The following is a 22,910-nucleotide window of genomic DNA, read 5'->3' as shown; positions in this document are numbered from 1 at the left end:
TGAGCGAAAGACCCCAGGCGGTCAGGGTGGGGGGTCAGACCTCCAACACCATCACCCTGAGCATCGGGTCCCCCCAGGGCTGTGTTCTGAGCCCCCTGCTGTACTCACTCTACACACACGACTGTGTGGCCAAGTTCAGCTCCAACTCCATAGTGAAGTTCGCAGATGACACGGTGGTGGTGGGGCTGATCTCGGACAACGACGAGAAGGCCTACCGGGAGGAGGTTGAGGTACTGGAACACTGGTGCCAGGACAACAGCCTGCTCCTGAACATTGGCAAAACCAAGGAACTGATCGTGGATTATAGGAGAGGACAGCAGGAGACACACACACCACTGATGATAAACGGGGCTACCGTGGACAGGGTGAGCAGCTTCAAGTACCTGGGGGTCCACATCTCAGAGGACCTGACATGGTCAACACACATAGACACAGTAGTAAAGAAGGCGAAACAGCGTCTCTACCACCTGAGACAGTTAAGGAAGTTCAGAGTATCGGGGAAGATACTCCAGTCCTTCTACTCAGGAGCTGTAGAGAGCATCCTGACCGGAAACATCACTGCCTGGTATGGAAACAGCACGGCACAGGACAAGAAGGCCCTACAGAAAGTGGTGCGCTCAGCCGAGCGTACCACGGGTATTGCACTACCCCCCCTGCAGGTTCTATACAACAAGAGGTGCAAATCCAGAGCCTGCAGGATAATGAAAGACCCTCACCACCCCAATAACAGCCTGTTTCAGCTGCTGAGGTCAGGCAGACGCCTGCGAACCCCAGCTACTAGGACAGAGCGGCTTAGGCTCAGCTTCTTCCCCCAGGCCATCAGAGCCATGAACAATGAACATTGAGTGCTCAGAACATTGAACTGTCCATACACAAGCACACATGAACACACACACGACACGCACACTGTGCACGCTCACACACGAGCAGCCACTTAACACTTTAACATGAGCGGGCACACACTCATGTCGCACACACGCACACTTATGGCCAAAGGAAAGGACACTTTAAATTAGAATAACAGGAACAGTGTATTGCACTACCAAAGCTAACTAGCATGTCACACATGCTCTGTAAATAACTATGTACAGATACCGAGATGTCACTCCATGTTACCTGCTACCTGTTACTGCACAATGTTGTTTTCTTCTTTTGATTCTATTATATGTACCACTGTATTGCACATCGTTGCGGGCAAGACCACCCGCATTTCATTGTATACCTGTATGCCGTGACAATTAAAACTCTTGACTGACTTGACTTGATATACATACATACATACATACATACATACATAGACACACACAATCCCTGTCTCTCTCACACATGCACACATACATGCACACACACATACATACATTCATACATACACACACACACAATCTCTGTCACCTAATACATACTGTACTCACACACACACACAGTCTCTCTCTCTCTCTCTCTCTCTCTCTCTCTCTCTCTCTCTCTCTCTCTCTCTCTCTCTGGAACACACACACACATTAGTATATACCCCACTGTTGACTCATGCCCAGGTGCAAAGAGGCAGTGATTTCCTGTGCGGGTGTGTCAGTGTTCGTGCTGAGAGCTTGACAATAGCCTGCTGCATGCTGCTCATCTCATTAATGTCCTATACAGCATGAGTTACACCGAGGTCTTCCTACCAACACCCCTGCCGGATGCCATGTGTGTCGTGCTCATTACCGTCACACACACACACACACACACACACACACACACACACACACACACACACACACACACACACACACACACACACACACACACACACACACACACACACACACACACACACACACACACACACACACACACACACACACACACACACACACACACACACACACACACACACACACACACACACACACACACACACACACACACACACACACACACACACACACACACACACACACACACACACACACACACACACACACACACACACACACACACACACACACACACACACACACACACACACACACACACACACACACACACACACACACACACACACACACACACACACACACACACACACACACACACACACACACACACACACACACACACAGTGCTTGAAAAGAGTCCAGTTGGAGGTAGTACTTCCTTTAAGTAAAACGTGTAAGAACAGATCCTGAACATGTGGTGTTGAAACAAAAGGAAAAGTTGAGCAGCTATGTGTATAATTGTATAATATCAATATAAAAATATAATATAAATACATGTCAGATAGGTAGGCTAGGTAGGAGGCTGGGTAAGGTAAGATAAACAATTGAATAGCTACTGTAGTCACTTTTACACAATAACTATGTAAAGAATGAATATGAAGATGAATGTGTTAAACCTCTGGATATCTATTCGTGGTGGGTCTGTCTTAACATTGTGGTGGGCCACCACAAATAAATCTATGTAAAAATGGGAAACCATGTCTTGTGCCTCTTCACTTGGCTCACAGCAGAACCGCAAGTGAAAGGAAGCTATTAACAGCATCCTCTTTGCCACAGAAAGTAGCAAGTTCACAGGAAACAGTAGCCTTGTTTTCTGAGAAACACTAACATTTAACAACGTTGAATTACTCCTGTTGGTTTCCATGGAACTGGTCTCATGTGAATGTAAAATTTATTAATTAAAGCTACCCCCAACAGCTTTTGGACTGTACAGAAGCCACTGTGAAGGCCATGCAGTCTTACTAGCTTATACAGAATTGTATGCATGTACAATAATGCAGAGAGAATGTATATTCCATTATATATATATGTAACAGTGTTAACAAATACTTTATTATAGTTCAATTATGTTAAACTTGGGACAACAGCCATGGCTATTTATATTTTATTTCGTTTGGTATGTGATGCATTTTACTTTGAAGTTGTTGTGTTGCATTGTGGGTCCTCAGCACACATGAATACCTTGCTGATGGTAAGATGGTTTTCTGTCTGCTCAGATCCAGAATACTTAAAGGCCAACTTGCAGGTTGTATTTTTGTTCAATAAACAATGTGGACTAGGCCAACGGTGACTTTCTGGTTTTGGTTATTATTTTGCACAGTAAATACTTATGCAGGCTTACCTGCAATTCAGCATTTATTCCAGCAGGGCGACAGTGATGTTCCTGCTGCCTTTTGTTATATGAAAAATGGGGCTTTAGAGGGAAGAGGTTATTATGATATTTTGTAATGTTGTGTACTGTATTTTCTTATTTGAAGTTACATGTATTTGGTAATTGTATTTCTATCAGACTTTGTTAAACTAATTCCACTATATGATCCATGTTTGATCCAAGTCTGTACGCACACATGAATACCTTGCTGATGGAGATGACCCAATGCTGTTTTGTACCTTACAAGCTGTGGTTGTGTGTTCCAAATTGTATACAGAATAAAACCACACTCTACTGCTCCAGCACCTGATTCCGTGTCGATTCTGGATGAGACAGCAGGCAGGACAGAATAGGAGAGGTCACATATATATATATATATATATATCCACATATGTCTGTACATACCTGCATACAATCCCATTTGCATATCTGTAGATATTATATCTGTACATATCCCTTATCTAGTTCAAGTTCAAGTGTTGTTTTATTTGTCACGTATAAAGTGCATGTACATTACAGTGAAATGCTTGGTTCTGTATGAGCCCCCTGAGAATGTGCTTCATACAGTAAAAAGTAAAAAGAATAAAGTCTAAACACTATACAACATATACAATATACAAACTAAAGTACAAAAGGAAGTACAAAATGCAAAATAATTACTGTAGGTACAAACAAACAACTCAACACAACAAACACAACAACTATTATTATTACTAGTTACTACCAAGTAACTTTTTACCTGTATACCTGTATCACTGTACATATTAATACTACAACTCTGTACATACTATACTTGCACTATACTCAGTATTACTCATTTATATATTGTATACACAGTTTAATCACCTGTACATTGTACATTACTATTGCACTTTACTGTTACATTTTCACTCTGGTTGGATGCCAAACTTATTTTTGTTGTACTGTACTGTGCTGTATAATGACAATACATTTTAATCTAATCTAATCTAATAATTGCTTTTCATTTTAGTTTTTTAACTAATGAGCAGCTTTGATCTATGTCCCCCTGAGTAATTAAATGTTGTGCACTCAGTACGATCAGTATAATCTGTGTTTTAAATCTCGTGGTCACGGGGGGTTTCTGCCCGGCTCGCCTGTTCCAACGTGTTTATTTATCTTTCATATACCCAGGGTACATTTGCTGAGCTAATTTCCTTACACTCCAGCCAAACGAGAGTGGGTAAGATCTCGGAAATGCAGTTTAAATCCCCCAACCTTCCGGTCACGTTCCCTCTCCTCTGTGCCGCTACTGCCCCCACATATGGAGCTTCTCCTGTATTTCCAGTGAAAACCCCTTTGAAGTTTCCTTTCCAGAATTAGCAACGTTTTCCAGCGTAACATCATAACCGCCCCACCGGTCCAGACTGTTCTGGATCCACTCATTGTTTGGGCGTCCCTTCCTGAGGCATTCTGGGTCATGGATGTGCTGTTGTTTGTGCTCTCTCTCTGTGCCCTCAGACCTGTGTGTTCACGCCAGCCTTCGGCTCCGTCACTAATGTCACTTTCTCTCTGTGCCCTCAGACCTCTGTGTTCACCCCAGCCTTCGGCTCCGTCACTAATGTCACTCTCTCTCTGTGCCCTCAGACCTCTGTGTTCACCCCAGCCTTCGGCTCCGTCACTAATGTCACTCTCTCTCTGTGCCCTCAGACCTCTGTGTTCACCCCAGCCTTCGGCTCCGTCACTAATGTCACTCTCTCTCTGTGCCCTCAGACCTCTGTGTTCACGCCAGCCTTCGGCTCCGTCACTAATGTCACTCTCTCTCTGTGCCCTCAGACCTCTGTGTTCACGCCAGCCTTCGGCTCCGTCACTAATGTCACTCTCTCTCTGTGCCCTCAGACCTCTGTGTTCACGCCAGCCTTCGGCTCCGTCACTAATGTCACTCTCTCTCTGTGCCCTCAGACCTCTGTGTTCACCCCAGCCTTCGGCTCCGTCACTAATGTCACTCTCTCTCTGTGCCCTCAGACCTCTGTGTTCACCCCAGCCTTCGGCTCCGTCACTAATGTCACTCTCTCTCTGTGCCCTCAGACCTCTGTGTTCACGCCAGCCTTCGGCTCCGTCACTAATGTCACTTTCTCTCTGTGCCCTCAGACCTCTGTGTTCACGCCAGCCTTCGGCTCCGTCACTAATGTCACTCTCTCTCTGTGCCCTCAGACCTCTGTGTTCACGCCAGCCTTCGGTTCCGTCACTAATGTCCGTGTCAACAGCTCTATGACAACCATACAAGTCCTCAACCTACTGCTACAGAAGTTCAGGGTGAGCAATAGTAGCTACTGTAGGTCAGATGTTGCATGTAAAATGGTATTTCAGGGACACAATAAGATGTGAATATGATGTGAAAGCTTCGCGAAGTTGAAGAAAGAGCAGTCGGTGACATTTCCGCGAAAAACTCTTCCTCAGACGTCGTATAACTATAGTCGCCAATCTTGAATCCCTATAATCCATGCTACAGAAACACGTGACATAATGACATATACACCTGTTGCACAGTGACATCCATCACATTGTAGGAGACGATACATTTCGTGCTCAAAGATAAATATAAACACAGATCATCAAGTTACCCCTTTCACTACCAAAGGGTTAACCGTCTGTAGTGTGGTAGTGAAAGGTTAACCTTTTGTAGTGTGGTAGTGAAAGGGTTAAGTCAAGTGTTCTTTTATTGATCCCCTTGGGGGAAATTCAGGCATCATAGCAGCATGGGGGAGGGGGGAGGGGAGGTACATGCAGGAAAAAATATAATCATATAAATAATAATAATAATAATAATAATAATAATAATAATAATAATAATAATAATAATAATAATAATAATAATAATAATAATAATAATAATAATAATAATAATAATAATAATAATAATAATAATAATAATAATAATAATAATAATAATAATAATAATAATAATAATAATAATAATAATAATAAATAATAATAATAATAAATAATAATAATAAATAATAATAATAATAATAATAATAATAATAATAATAATAATAATAATAATAATAATAATAATAATAATAATAATAATAATAATAATAATAATAATAATAATAATAATAATAGTAATAATGTGAAATAATAAAAGTGACATAAGAGCAAAATGGCCATGTGAATATGGTCTAATGGCCTAATGTCAAAGTCCTCATTTTGGCTGTTAGCGGGCAAAGTACAGAGTGTATGTATCCAGATATATATTATATATATATTTTATATTTACATAATCAGTGTCTTTTGTCTTTTAAGGTGGAGAACAAATCGGATGACTTTGTTCTCTATATGGTGCACGAGTCTGGAGGTAAGTGTTACTTGTCACTTGTGTGATTGTTGTAGATTTTATTGCACTGCACTATTTTACTCTGTCAATGTTATGCTAATTTATGTAGATTATATCTATTTCATTGCACTACTTTTATATTTTTATACTCATTCTATGTATGCACTTTATGCAGTGCTTTTATTTAGTCAGAAACCTGTATGTTATAGATTTTAATGTAAAAGATCTATCATAATCAATAAGAAATATAATAAATCTTGTTTATATATAGATTTTAATTATGGAAATATATTCAAATCTTTATAAAAAAAATATATTCTAAAAGAGAATCACAGATTTGAATGACAGAAATCTATTAAAGTTTTTTCCGGGAGGTTTTAATATCAATGATCGGCTCACTTTATGCCTGTCTATAATTATGCCAATATTATGCTCTTGTGTCTTATTTTATGTGTCTATTTTGTGTCTACATCACTGCTGTGAAGCACTGTGGGCTGCAATTCTTGTATGAAAGGTGCTATACAAACAAAGTGTATCATTATTATTATTTATATTATAAAAAAAAAAATCTGCCTGTATTATTACTGAAGTGGTTATTATGATATCTGTTGTTGCCTGGTGCAATGTGTTGTCATTAGGCCGGTACCCGACTAAGGATTTGTATAGTCGACTTTGATTGGCCAAAATGTGCCCCCTGAATGCAAAATAAATAAATAATAATAATAATATAATATTATAATTAGCGTTAGCCATGCTTCTAGGCCTCTTTGCTTTTGGAAAGAATGATATAATATATATCAAATATATATTATTATTTTTAAATATATATTTCATTCGACTAAGAGGTTGACAGTCGACTACGGCTCCTTTCGATCAATTAGTAGACTATTCGACTAATCAAGGTCCGCCCTAGTTGTCATGGTCATGTGCACAAGGACAAATTCTGTTATGGTTTGACACCGACCCCAAACGCAACGACACAAGAGAGTAGGATTCAGAGTTGCCAAAAACAAGGGCTTGTTTATTAAGACTAAATAAACAGCACAGACTTGGAAGAGTTCAAACAAAGACTGGAATACAAGCAAGGATGAATGTTGCTGCTCTGCAGCTTCTCCCGGGATGGTAGTCAGGGGAAGCAGACGCTGACGTCAGAGCCGCTCTGCAGACTTCTCTCGGCAGAATCTCCGAGGTGGTTGCGGGACCGAGAGAGAGAGAGGGAGCGAGTTAACTCAGAGTGCAGGTGGAACAGAGCAGGTGAACAGGAGAGGTGACTTGTACCCGAAAACAGAGTTATCCAAGTGACTGAATCTTCGGTGTAAATACACACTGTGAGTAACGTTCCAAACACAATCCCAAGTGATAGATATCTTCGGTGCAAAATAAACACTGTGAGCGAAGTCCCAAAATACAAATCCAATGTGATAATATCTTCGGTGTGTAAACACACAGTGGGAGATGTTAGGCCAAAATATTATCCCAATGAAACAATCCAAAAAAGGCTAAACGCTGGGTGAGTGACTGTCTGATAAAAAGCTGGAAATCTTCAGTGTTATATAAACACACGAAAAACGGAATTGGATCAAAGACAGTCATAAAAAACTCACCCAGGCGTTGTGCGTAAAGAGCGTTGGAACAGAATGGAGCGAGCGCGTCGCCTCGGAGAAAGGGTGTCCAAGAGGAATGCTTCTTGAATATCCTGGAGGCAAAGCACAGGGAAACAACAGCAGGCAGCAGGAACGGCGAATGCAACTGAAATATCAAAACGATCCAACAAAACTTGAATGGGGAAACGGGGTATAAATAATACGGGAATGCTTAATTGACAAGCAGTGACAGCTGAGGGATGTGATTGATAAGCGTGTGGACGGGGGAGAACCAATCAACGACGTCTCTGGGAAGAAGCGTGTGAATAGGGGAATGAAATGATTAACAGAAAACAAATGGAAAACAGAGCGAGTAGGCTTAAAGGAACAGAGCGAGTAAGTGAGCAAAGGACAAAACCTCACAAATTCAGCTTACTTGTGTCACAGATGAACTATTTAAATTTTTTACCAAACAAAACACAAGACAATACTTCAATAATATTAACTACAATAACGATAATAACGATAATAATAATAATAATAATAATAATAATAATAATAATAATAATAATAATAATAATAATAATAATAATAATAATAATAATAATAATAATAATAATAATAATAATAATAATAATAATAATAATAATAATAATAATAATAATAACAATAATAATAATAATAATGATAATAATAATAATAATAATAATAATAATAATAATAATAATAATAATAATAATAATAATGATAATAATAATAAGTATTATTATTATTATTATAATAATAATAATAATAATAATAATAATAATAATAATAATAATAATAATAATAATAATAATAATAATAATAATAATAATAATAATAATAATAATAATAATAATACTAATAATAATAATAATAAATAATACAGAATAAATACAGAGGGCGGCTAGGTGGTGCAGTGGGCAAGGCGCTCACCACCAATGCAGGAGACGCTGGGTTTGAGCCCAGCTCTCCGCATTGCTATCAGCTTGGCTGGTCGTTCATACTAATACAATTGGCAGTATTAGGGGGTGGGAAGCTGATGGGTGGGGATCGGACGTTGTGGACAGCGACTCCTACAGGTCGGTTGGTGCGCCTGCGCAGCAGAATCAGGAAGCGACGGGGGCGGCGTGCCCTCCAAACGCAGACCTCCGACGCTGAGAGATCGCGCTGTGCAGGTGAAAAGATGCGACGGCTGCTTCCTCAAGTACCGGAGGGGACACGTGATGTAAGGCTTCGTCCACATTGCAGCCGGCTTTTGGGAGGCATGGCCTAACAGCGTTCGAGACAGGGGTGGGTAGAATTGGACGATACGAAATTGGGATGGGAAAAAAATTGAAAATGGGAGAAAAAGTAGATAAAAAATAAAATAAAAAAACAGAGTAAAAATAAAAACAACACAAACACCACAAAAGACATTAGACATTAGACATTTCCTCCCCCACTCCCACCCCCCCCACCCCAGGATCACCGGACCCCCCAGGACCAACACTCCAACCATGCTCCGCCGCTATATGGTGGTCTTTAACCTGCCACTCACAGATGAACTCTTGAACTTGAACTTTGTCTGCATTCTTACAAACACTGGGCTTCACGTGGCCATTCTTCTGTATGGAAAACATCAAAAGATGCTGCAAAATGTATTTCACAAATGAAACAGGCATGTTGATTAGGGTTTATTTTTCTCAAAAGAGCCCTGACTTGGAGACACTGAAGACAACTCAAGCTTTTGACAAAATAGTCTACAATGTCGAAATGTGTCAAGCTTTTCAGTATTAGTTGACCCAATTGCATGTATAAAATCCATATCCGTTATGTAATGTGTTGCCATGGCTGCTTTGTTTTGTAATGGCGCAGAGAGAAGCAGGCTGAAGGATGGCGGTTACCCGCTGGTGTCCCGGGTTCTATACGGACCCTGTGAAAAAATATCCAAGATTTTTATCATGGAGACGGACTTGGGAGAGGAGGTCACATATGACGTGAGTCTGTTCCTGCTGTTTTGTTTCCTCGTTCTCCGTCTTCTCTGAGTATAATTACCTACAGGATATTCTGATGAGTAGCTCTCATACACAGGCATGCAGAAAGCTGGTTACTTAGGCTACGTTTACACTGCACGCCTTAAAGGTGCTGTAAGTGGAATTCCCTTTGTTAAAATAAGTGGTCTATGTGTTAAAATAATAACTCTAGACATAGAGTGTTTGGTCAGTAATATGGGTCTCCTAGTCCCTCCTCCCTCCTACAGAAAATACACTTTATCCAATCAGGGGAGAGAACTCCACATTGCAAAGAATTGTCTGACAAAAATAAGAAATAAAAGCAAATATGTGCTTGAAACAAGTAAAACAATCTGCAAGCTAATTTGGCATGGCAAGATTTCTTTAAATAAGTAAAGAAATGGCTAGGGTTCTCTCTCCTGATTGGATAAAGTGGGGGGGATACCAGGAAATGTATTTTGTGTTTACTGCAGAGAGGAGGGACTAGGAGACCCATGTTACTGACCAAACACTCTATATCAGTGATGGCTGTTGGAATGTAGAGCTAGTTAACACTTATTTTAACAAAGACAATACCACTTAATGCTCAATTCTGATTTATTTCTCAGATATCTTAGAATCTCATATTATCTTTTAAATGTGGCCAATGTCAGATTCCAGTGTGAACTGTACACGCCCCTGAACTGACCCGCATGCACAAATGAAGTTTTGCTCGTACAGAAGCATCGCCCCGAAATAATATGGTCAACTCATCACTGTCCCTCCACTGACCACCTCCATCACAGCTGTGTTCCATGTTTGTATTCACAGAGTGACAAATGTCAATCTAGAGAGTGACATAAAAGTCTCATGAATTCCGACATAACTATTCAGACTGAGGTCGCATTGCAAAAAATCTAACCTGTATCTGATTTAGGACCACATTATGAAAGATCAGATTCCATGTGATTTGTGCTGTTCACACTGGAAAAAAACAGATCTGAGTTACAAAAAAAGAAATCACATTTGGGCCAACCTCGCCTGCAGTGTGAACGTAGCCTTAGTATACCCCACACATGTGGTCTCTGGGTTTCTCATCATTTGGATAAACAGTGATTTGGGTGATACATGAGATATAATTTGTACTAATAGTAATACTAGTGTACTAACTCAAATACAGAATACGTGAGTATCCCAATTACTGGATGGACATGCATGTAAACACGGTCATTGTTATTTACTGTACAAAAAGTGATTTTATTGTACTCCTCCAAAATAGATACACAGTGACACAATGGACCAATGACAGACAAGTGGGTTAATTTTAGCAAGTTGAGAATGCGCATCCTGTTTGGGGACTGGTGTAACAATGGGCATAAACATTAGCCTGGTCTGCAGTGAGCTTGTCATAATAAAACAGTGTTGTTGCATGAGAAGGAATAGCTCCCCCTCTTATTAGCAATCGTATGGGTTCTGTGTCTGTCTTGTAAGAGAAGGAAAAGCTCATTACATCTAATAATAGCTAAATCTCTCCCACAGGTTATAGAGTTCTTTCATCTGGGACTCGTTTCCGGCTGCTTATAGTTCTATAAGAAAGAATTAATGGACTATTATTAGATCGCTCTTCGCCTGTGGTTCATGCAAGCTGTGGTCCCGTGGACAAGGCCTTCTAATATAATAATATAATATAAAGAGGATCCGGGCCTTTAATCGTGGCCACACTGTGCTCATGTTGATGTGCCTGTATCCAGGGTTCGAGTTATGGGGAGGCCAATGGGGGCTTGGCCTGTGGGGGTCTCTCAAAATGTTAAAGAAAAATTATATATATATTTTTTTTCTCAATGTACGCATTTTTATTATTTATCTTACCTAAATAAATTGTTAACACTTTAATCGCCATGGGTTAAATTCATAATTTACCATCCCTCGCCAGCTCTATTTGTCTATGGAGAAGTTCCCCTTCTTTGCAGGGCTATAACTTTTTAAATTCTATTGCTAAATTGCCATTATTATGGCCCATTCAATGTCCTATATGTATTGTTCAGGGTGTAGCAACGTTAAACTTTTTCATTCACATATTCATACTAAAATACGGTCTAAAGTATAAGTATGTTTTTATCGTTTTCTGCAGCTTTCTTCAGAACGTGATTTATAGCCCTAAATGCATTGATGATCAAATACAGTTTGGTAGGAATCTGTGCGAGATAAAAAGTTTCAACTGGACGTGGTTCTAGAAGTTTCTACGCATCATCTGATGATGACCGGATGGGCGGGGGATTGTTTATAATTCCGTGGGCAGCGTTAGATGATTCATCCAGAGTGGGTCATATGTTCATCAGATCAGTTAGTATAGAATACGTTAGAAAATAACGCTGAATCTTACCGTGGCTACCTCGCGCCGCTGGCAGATGAGCGTGGAACAGATTTTTTTTCTATTATGGGATGTAGAAATGCCCGATCCATTTCCAGGTTGTATAATAGTATATACGTCCAAATAACGTTGTTTATTGAGTTAGGGCGAGCAATCTATTATCCAGTGTTTCAAGATGGAGTCGCGGGAGCTATAGCGAGTGGCCGGACCACATATGGATGAGCACTACCGGTTCAAAGGTTAATATCCGGTTGGCGATCTGCCGATCGGCCACCAGATGGCGCTCTTGAACCGCTAGAGAGTTGAGAGGAGATCAGCAGTGTGTCTCAGGGCTCCGGAAAGGAAATATGATTTCGATGACAGATTTTTGAAATATTGACATCAAAGACGAGTTACGGCGTCTTCGGCAGAATGAGCATGGCTCGGAATGACGTGAAAACTCGTCCGCGGCGATCATAGTGTTAATATAGATAATGTTTTTCTTTTCAATTCATAAATTGTCTCATTTGTCAAATAAAATTGTTGTATTTTATCAGATGCAAAATGCAAATAAGTAAATATGGCATTATATATCAGAGGTGAGTAAGAAAATTAACAAATATTGATGGTTAAGAATGAGACTGAATAATGACATCACACAATAGTCTAATGATTAGAATGTTGTGTGATGTCATTACTCATTAGTATTAGACTCTAACCCTATGACTTCGAAAACGGCCACAATTTCAGGAAAGAAATAATCAAAAACATTTCCGGCGGCGCACGGTTTCGGGGGCCCCCATAGCTCTCAGGTGATAACTCGAACCCTGCCTGTATCCATGTCTCTTCAGGTTGCCCAGTACATAAAGTTTGAGAAACCAGTTCTAGACAGCTTCGTGGTGAAGCTGAAAGAAGAGGAGGAGAGGGAGATAAATAAACTGACCAAAAAGTAAGTATCTCTCCTGTGCACACACTGGGCTGTGGAATCTGTCAACATCAAAGGAACACGGCAACATTATGGAAAATGAGCTAGTCAAGAAGATAGATACCAATTTCCCTCTGTGCGTTCAGTAGAAGGCTATCAGGCTGCAAGCTAGCCTAGCTTAGCACAAATTAATGGAAGTACATGCGGATCACTAGCCTAGCCGTTGGATAGAAATAACCTCTCCCGGAGTTTTAAGCTAGGCTAGTGGTCCGTATCCGCTTCCATTCATTTGTGCTAAGCTAAGCTAGTTTACAGCCTGATAGCTTTCTACTGAACAGCAGAGAGATGAAAGTGGTATCTATCTTATTGTCTGACTCTGGAGAAGACGGTAAGGGCATTTCCCATAATATTGGCGTGTTCCTTTAAGTTGTGAAACCTTATTGAATAGGCTACCATGTTGCTAACACTAATGTATGTACTGAATGTTACACTGAGTATACACAAGGTTATAAACACCTTGCTAGTGTGGTATAATTATGTCCTCATGTAAATATATCCCCCTCCCTGTGTTCCCTTTACCTGTGCCCCCCCCCCCTCTCTGTGGAATAAGACACCCCCCTCCCCTGTGTCCCCCAAACCTGTACCCCCTCCCCCCCATCTGACCTATCAAATGGGACCACACACCCCCTTTGTTGAACTATAAAGGGCTCTTCCCGACCACAATCAGGGTTCTTACCTGGGTAATTTCAGCTGATCACCTGGGGCGAGAGCCTCAGCCATTCTCTCTATGTATTCTATCTGTTTGGATAATAAACCTTGTTATTATCCAAGCCTCGGTTGACTGAGACATTCTTCATCAGGATATCCACAAATATCCCACAATTGGCGTCTACGAACTTGTGACGGACTTTTTGCGTCCTCCCGGCGTGCTGTATTGTTTCAGCTACACAGAGAAAAGTGAGTATAATAGGATGGTCGACCAAAAATGTATGGAAGGAATTAAAACTTTCCCGCTTTTCTCTGTGCCAGGTGAATATTACAGAATGTTGTCAAATATTGAGATAATGGCTGAGTAAGAATAATGTGCATTAATATATCTGATCTGTATTGAGAATCGTACCGGGGAAACGCGTGTACCTGGGTCCTTATCTGGACAGATGTTCTGAGAGGATGGGTTGTTGTGCTATTCCCGGATTTGGCTGTTGCCAAACCGAAAGTTAGGGCACAAAATAAGGGTGTTGGTTTGCTACCCCTAGTCTAGCTGATGCAGACTAAAAATATAGGCAACAAAATAGATACGTGAGCTTATTATGATGTGATATTCATTGTTTCAACCTCAAACTAAGCCCACAATCTCTTCCTTTCCTGAAAACGATGTATTTTGGATTGAATTAACCAATTGATTATACAGATAGCGGGAAGATGACCTGTCTCGGGAGTACGTGAATGTACATTTAACGAGTCGCAGGTCGAAGGGACCGTGAGTGTGATTAAAAGGTATATATAATCTAATATATCGCTGGTAAATTTCGAAGTCAGGTTCGGTCGTTATGATTTTAATAACGATGTGTAGTTATATATCAAGGGTATAAATGCCTTGTCGCAACAGATGTTGGAACAATACAGATGTTGGTCGACTAAACGTAAAGCGATCCAATACAGTCAGATATATATACACACGTTAACTTATATGTATTAATGTTTGTTTTGTCTGTTTAAAGTCTCGTTTGTATTTGCGTGCGCCGAACATTGAGAGACTATTACCGTTATATAGAGAATAACATTGGAGTTCAGGTAATAACATTGAAGTGCAGTTCACGCGACATATTAGGATAGTAATTTCCGGAACCGACCCACGGGAGCAACCATTTGGAGAAGTATAGTTTTATCGTTTCAGTTTGTTTACGTTTCACATATGCACAGGCGCGTTCATTCGGTAACAAAACGCTGGTATAGGAATTCCAGGCTATTGAGAGTTCGTTGGAAAAATACTGTATGAATTGCAAAGCGTTATTTCCGAGGCGAATGAGAACGCACGAACGTCGCATGGAGCGATGACGTCACGCTATGCGCGCCGTGAAGTGATTATTTTATATTAAACTATCCATAAGCGAACGTAAAGTGTAATGTACCCAAGGCCAAGGGTGCGTGAAATCCACGTGTAGTATATGTTTTATTTGTATATGTATGTGCGCGCTGCTATTGGAAAATGTTGAGTTGAGGTGGCGAGATGCGGGTTGCTGACGACACGTAACGGATCCAACCCAACACAACAGCTGTCCCCGGTGAGTATAAAAAATCATAAATATAGATGCATTGATTGATTGAAAACTTTATTAACAGATTGCAGAATGGGTACAATACAGCACAGCTCAATACACAATTGTTAAGGGGATGCAGACCAGAGAGAGACTTTAGATTTGTTTACATCAGGGTCCCCCATTTTCAATACCAGATTTGTTTACATCAGGGTCCCCCATTTTTCAATTTATCAGAACATATTATGACATACATGACAGACAGATAGTCAGTACTGCTACATCTGTACATTTATGACATACCAGATTTGCAAATTCAGTACTTTTTGTGATACAAAAGGAGTCAAGAAAAGGGAGTCATTTGACGTAGAAACTGTACATATACACAACTATCAGTTACAGTAAATTACAACTATCTCAGATCACTTGAGTGTTTATGTTGCTTTAATTTACACATTATAAGTCACATAAAGCTAATTACAATGTCTGTTTCAGAATTATAATACATCTGTGGGCGTACCGGTCATACTGACCATGGGAGCTAAACAAACACTTCCGGTTCCCAATATATGGCAGTACAGGAATTGTCCACATAAACAGCGTTAGATTAGACTTTATAAGCTTTCAATGTTGAAAACTTGGAACACAAACAACATAGATTATGTTTAAAAGTAAGATGTTTAAGTTATATTCACTTGAGTTAATGTGTTTATCTAAAGAACCAATGAAAGATAACTAGCCCTTTCCATTGTAAGACATTTTTAAACATGATTCAAGGTGTGTGAGTCCACATTCATATGATGCTTGTGTACATGTGCGATATGATTGATAAATGATAAACACTATCATTGCATCCTAGGACAGGATGGATGAGAAATAGCTGATGTTTTGTTAGGCTCACAGACAGTCAAGGAGAACAGATGGTCTTGGAAAGGAGTGGAGAATTAACATGTGTTTGTATTTACAGATCTGGCTCTGAGGCGAGATGCAAAACAGTGAATGACCACCCAAATTGTATCAAAAAAGACAGAAAATCCAACAATTTGCATGTCAACCGAGAGACAGTGCAGAGCTGAGAGACAATCGATTGACCATTTGGAACAAATCTGCATCCAAATACCCACATGTAAATTTCTTCAGAGTGGGCACTTGGGAGACAAAACAATGCAAATGCCTAGAGAGGACTCTGACCACACCTAGAGACGACGATAGCAGACACCATTGGATGGGCACTTGAAACCCACAGGGTATGCCTACACTCTGACCACAGACTTGGTGGACCAACAGAGAACCACTTAATTAACATGAATTAGACACCGGTGATGAATTTGCAGTTATGAAAATCTACCTAACTCCCATACTAACAATAACTAACCAGTCGTTTTCATCATCTCTTTTCAAAAGACACATGAATTTAGAGAAGTGCCCGAGATGAAAGATTAATGATGAAAACAACTACTTACAATCCCCTCCTTCTATTCTCTGTTCATAACCAATAACATGCATGACTTTCCTTAGACTATTCTTTTAACAACTAATACTCTCCATGATTGCAAAATTATCAACCACCAAAATTGCAGCACAATTATCTAAATGTACAAGATATCAACAACATTGATCATTTAGCTGACACTTTTATCCAAAGCGACTCACAGGTTCTGTACGACAGGACATCAGGCAAGGCACACCTCTATCAGCTGAGTAACAATGGTCATCAAAGTGTTGAGTGCTACAGTGTAGATTAGTTTATTAGGACAAATGCATGACAGTAAGGTTAGTTAAAACGTAGATGACAAAACAAATGATTGTTTTTCATGCAAAAATTAACTGGCTACCTAGATTTTATGTTTTTTCCCCATGCTATGCTATGATGAGCCATACTGAGATGTGAAAAACGCCAGAGAAGTCGTGGCGAGGTAAGTATCCTGAGGCACACCCAACGCATCCTGAGGTAAGATCAACTTCAATTTAACACCACAGACTATTTTATCTGATTCAAGACTTTGGCCATTCATTTACAAATTTTATTTAAAGCCTAATGCTGTAAGATCTAGTTAGACACAAGATCTGATAAAATTGTAGTGAATGTGACCTTCTTGACGTAAGTTATCACTGCTAATGCAATTGGTTTGCATTTCCTATTGTCAATTAAGTGATTTTATTTACTATGAATTGAATTAATCCCAAAATGATTTTCCACTTTAGCAGAAAGGCGTTGAATCATTTATGTGAGGAGTTTTCTAAGGCAGTGTTTATCACCCTCAGATCACGAATTGGTGAGAGGACAGGACGAGTGAGACGATGCGCGACCTGAACCACGAAGCTGCGGACACAACCAATGACGATTCGGACAATAAGAAGAGATCTAAAGACGATAAAGGGCGAGAATGTCTCCTTCACTATCGCAGCAAGCGGGCAGCCAGAGAGACGGTATAGGATTACTAATGCTTTCACCAGCCAAGAAATAGGCCTGTCGCAGTACACCTACCCCATCGCCAAGCTGATGGATAAATATGTGCACCTGCGTCAACTACCTATCCCGCTCATAGACGGTGCCACCCCGACCCTGCTGATAGGCTCCGACCATGCAGACCTCATAGTCCCGATAGACCGGGTCCACACAGGGCCCAGAGGCTGTCCTGCAGCAGTCGAGACCCGCCTAGGATGGACATTACAAGGCCCCCTCGCTAAGTCTCTTAACCGAACAGCAGCCACTAGCTGCCTCCACTCCAGAGTGACAGAAGAAGACACCACCCTCCTACAGCATGTCGAGAGGCTATGGACACTAGAGACAATGCCCTTTAAGAACGAAAAGAAAGACATTCGTTCCAAGGAAGACATTTACGCCATAGCACTCCTCGAGCAAGGGACAAAGAGAGTCAAAGTCAACGGAGTGATGAGATACGCAACTCCACTCTTGAGGCGAGAAGGTATGCCCACCTTCCACGCCCCAAAAGAAGCGACGGAGCGGTATCTATTGAACACAGAGCGGCGCCTAGCCAGAGACCCCGCTCAAGAGACTGTGTACCGCGCTGAGATTAACAAGCTAATCACAGCGGGACACATAAAGAAAATTGACAACCAGAGGCAACGACAACAACCGTGGGAGAACCATCCAACCCAGCCCACAGACATCCCCAAGAAAGTGGAGCAGAGGACCACGAAGGAGACTGACCAAGGAGACACTGACGAAGAGGAGATCAAACTTTGACGGCCTCCACCCCGGCACTGCAGACCAAACCCATCACCTGCAGATGGGAACCAAAGCCCCGACCATCAAGGTGGATTCCCATGACAAGATTGTCATCCGTGTGAGAGAGAGCGTCCTACTGACTAGCCACTACACCGGCGGGCCCTCGCCCTCCATCAAGTGGTACCGCAATGACGAGGAACGGGGGGGACCAACCACCACGTTCAAGAACGCCCTGACCACCATGTCTCTAGGCCTGATAGGGGCCAAGCGTGAGCACAGTGGCAGACATGTGATGGTGGTAGAGAACAACATAGGCTGCAGGAAAAGACCACTATAGTTGACTGCTACCGGTGACCCTTGAAAAGGTACACAGGGAGCGGACGGCGACCTCCTGTAGGCCCCCTCTGAATGAACGACGACCAGTGAATGTTCCCGACTGCATCGTCAAGAAGAGACATCATCAGAGACCTGTAGAACAAGATACTTCTGAACACACATTGTCCACATTGTTATGTATGTATTGGCCCTGCCACACGACAGACCGAGAACAGATGATCAACACTTCACAGCAACTGTCAGATTCACAAACAAGAACTGTTTCACAGAGTTCATATGTATCTGGAAAATTATTGACTAGGAATATGATGAAATACAATCAGTAAGATTGCATTAACCAATTTTATAATGACAATGAGAAATGATCACAGAGTCACATTACAAAATGGTATTGTTAAACAGGGCAGAACCAGTAGGATTGTTCCAAGACACCAAGTTTGTTTTGACCACAGAACAATGCATAACGATTATCATAATCACCTTTTATATTAACCACTAGGTTAACGGTTTTCAATTTTATTTTGACACATTAGCCACTAAGGTAATGTCTATTATATATATTTATTTAATTTGTATGTGTTACTGTTTGGCCCTGCCACACGACCGACAGAGAACACCTTGTCAACAACGACGCAACATCATTCAGATTAATACCTTCACAAGAAGGAAACTTTTCACACAATTGTATGTATCTGCAAAACGATGAACTAGAGATGTGATGAAAAGAAATCAATGAGAAAGCATTAACAATGGTTAGTAATAATGAGCTAAAATGTATTGCTGAAGGAAGAAGTGACCACATGATCACATTACATCACATTTGAATTACTTAGGTTACAAAATTGTATTGTCAGACAAGAAAGAATCAGTTGTTTTATTCTCTCATAGAAGAGGACATGTAACGTTGTTTTGCACCTATATGGTGATGCACTAGAATTACATACAGAAGCGATGCATAAGACGTTTTATCTCCTCATTTATAGAGAAGAAATGGAGAAAATTGCCTGATTCTAAGTAAAGACCAACAAAACTGAGGCAATCACAGATGAACGTGACACTCAAACTCAGGGTAAATACAACTGGATCCTAAGTAATTTCATCAAGAATCATCATAAAACGTGCAAAAATATATATATATATTTTTGAACAGTTTCCCATAATCAATCATGTTAGTTTTATTAACCACCAGGTTAACGGTTGTTAAAATGTTTTTGTACACATTAGCCTTATGTGTAAATCCGATTCCTAATAATTATGAACACAATTTTGTTTTTTCACCCTGTGCATTCTGACCACACAGACAGTGCATGTATTTAATTGGTTTATTACGATGCCTGTATGCACAACGATCACATTAGCTCCCCAGAATCACGACATGAACGACTGAAGGTATGCCAAGATATTTGCACAGCGATAGCTTCTAATGATTATGTTAATTGTTGTTTGATATCAGAGATGAGGACCACTCGTTGATATAGGTATTTTAAGCGATTAATAAAAGAAAAGGGTGATATCTATTCCCACATCGCTGATATCAAAATAACACAGACCGCAGTCCAGTCGATCATGTCATGAATCATGTATGTAAATAATTCTATTAATCATGTATGTAAATAATTCTATTTTAAACTATTATCCCCACTTTTACCTGTTCCAAACAATCCTGGTATATTATACATTAATCTCACCCACATTATAAGAAAGAAAAGTGAGTATTGTGGTATAATTATGTCCTCATGTAAATATATCCCCCTCCCTGTGTTCCCTTTACCTGTGCCCCCCCCCCCCTCTCTGTGGAATAAGACACCCCCCTCCCCTGTGTCCCCCAAACCTGTACCCCCTCCCCCCCATCTGACCTATCAAATGGGACCACACACCCCCTTTGTTGAACTATAAAGGGCTCTTCCCGACCACAATCAGGGTTCTTACCTGGGTAATTTCAGCTGATCACCTGGGGCGAGAGCCTCAGCCATTCTCTCTATGTATTCTATCTGTTTGGTTAATAAACCTTGTTATTATCCAAGCCTCGGTTGACTGAGACATTCTTCATCAGGATATCCACAAATATCCCACACTAGTATTGAGTTTCACCCTATAGTACCGAATGTTACACTGAGTATACACAATGTTATGAGTTCCTATAACGTTTAAGTCCTGTTTGTCTTCGCACCACGTGTCTCTGTCGTACTGTGGACCTTATAAGGTATTTGCACCATTTCCTCCAGAGACAAATCCACGTACATTAATTGCACTTGGCAAACGAAATGTCCCTAATCCTGAAAATGAGGGAGAATTCCCCAGGAAACGGCCAGTCCTGCTTAAGCTCATTAAAAGGGTTCTAATCTCCTTAAACTTAGCAAAGATATCTCTCAGGAACTGGGGAAGTAATGATGGTGCAATGGCAGCTGTGATCCAGCAGACCTGCGAGCAGACGAGGGCTCTTCCAACAACATTATCGCGGCCTCCATTATGTGAAGCCAGTAGGTTTGCCTCTCTGCTGACCTGAAGCAGGGCAGTCATGTGTTCACTGGTTGCTACAGTGTCAACAGGGACAGTGTTGTTGTGAAACTGTCTTCTGCAGATTGTATCATCTTTGAACCCATATGACCAAAGCATCAACCCATGCATTCCCATGATGAACTATATGTATCATAACTCCCAATGCTAGTGTGTGTGTGTGTGTGTGTGTTTATATTTGAGTGAGTGTGTATTTGTGTGTGTGTGTGTGTGTGTGTGTGTGTGTTTATATTTGAGTGAGTGTGTATTAGTGTGTGTGTGTGTGTTTATATTTGAGTGTGTGTGTGTGTGTGTGTGTGTGTGTGTGTGTGTGTGTGTGTGTGTGTGTGTGTGTGTGTGTGTGTGTGTGTGTGTGCGCGTGTGCGTGCGTGCGTGGGTGAAAAAGAGAGAGGCTGATAGTCTGTTTCTTTCCTCCACAGATACAGTGCACTTAAGTCCATGATTCTTCATCAGCTGGAAGGCGTAGCTGAAACCACGGACAGAGTTTGAGTCTGTATGAGTGTGTGTGTGTGTGTGTGTGTAGGTGTGTGTGTGTGTGTGTGTGTGTGTGTGTGTGTGTGTGTATGTGGAAAGAGGGGGGGGGGAGGATAAGAGTGAGATCAGCCTAGCAACTATGTGAAGTGCTTGAGGATGTGCACGTGAGAATGCACGGGCAAAAGAGGGAGAGAGATAAATAGATAGAAAGGGAAAATTAGTGTGGTTGTCACCATGGTGATTGTTTGACCAATGGAGGGTTGGGGTCAATTTACTTTCAATTCAGTCAATTCAAAATACAAATTAGAAATACGTTTGACGTAATGATGACATACATTCATAATGATTTTAGACTGTTCATAAGAATATTTTTACGACAAATTTATTTTTAATGAAAAGCCACCCCGATTTGTCCTATTTCAATATCACTATGTAATCAGACAGCTGTTGTGTGGGAGGGGCTAAAATGCTGTCATTGGAAATGTGTGACTTTTTTCATTGATAAACATCATATGGTATAAGCCTTTAGTTTACCAAATATAAGAAGCAAAAGTCTGAAAATAGCATAAGCTCCCAAACCCCTTCCATGAGACTTGAAATTGACTGAATTTAATTGAAGGTGAATTGAACCGAACCTTTAGACTTGGGAAAAACAGAATGGAAGAACATTACCAACCACAGTATAGAATGTTGATGCAATAAATAACGGCTGCAACAGAACCAGGGTGGGAAAATAACCCTCCGTCCACCAGACACAATGGTAGTAAATTCTAAAATATGCTACTTATATATATATATATATATATATATATATAAATATATATATATATATATATATATATATTAGAGCTGATTA

The 22,910-nt window shown here is 40.6% G+C and overlaps 1 protein-coding gene across 2 annotated transcripts in view; it reads left to right on the top strand.

The window, feature by feature from the left end:
• rassf4a (Ras association domain family member 4a) overlaps positions 1–22,139 on the top strand; it is an 81,367-nt gene extending 59,228 nt beyond the window's left edge. For both annotated transcript variants that reach the window (XM_084321216.1, XM_084321215.1), the window contains exons 6-10: positions 5,299–5,400; positions 6,394–6,445; positions 9,886–10,007; positions 13,203–13,300; positions 22,000–22,139. In XM_084321216.1, the coding sequence (XP_084177342.1) occupies positions 5,299–5,400; positions 6,394–6,445; positions 9,886–10,007; positions 13,203–13,300; positions 22,000–22,069 (444 nt within the window). In that variant the 3' untranslated portion in view covers positions 22,070–22,139. The remainder of the gene's footprint in view (positions 1–5,298; positions 5,401–6,393; positions 6,446–9,885; positions 10,008–13,202; positions 13,301–21,999) is intronic.
• The last annotated feature ends 771 nt before the right edge of the window (positions 22,140–22,910 follow it).

This window comes from Notolepis coatsorum (assembly GCF_963971535.1).
Source record: "Notolepis coatsorum genome assembly, chromosome: 9".
NCBI lineage: Eukaryota > Metazoa > Chordata > Actinopteri > Aulopiformes > Paralepididae > Notolepis > Notolepis coatsorum.
Note: the sequence above shows the minus strand (reverse complement) of the source record. Positions and strands in the feature narration are given on the sequence as shown.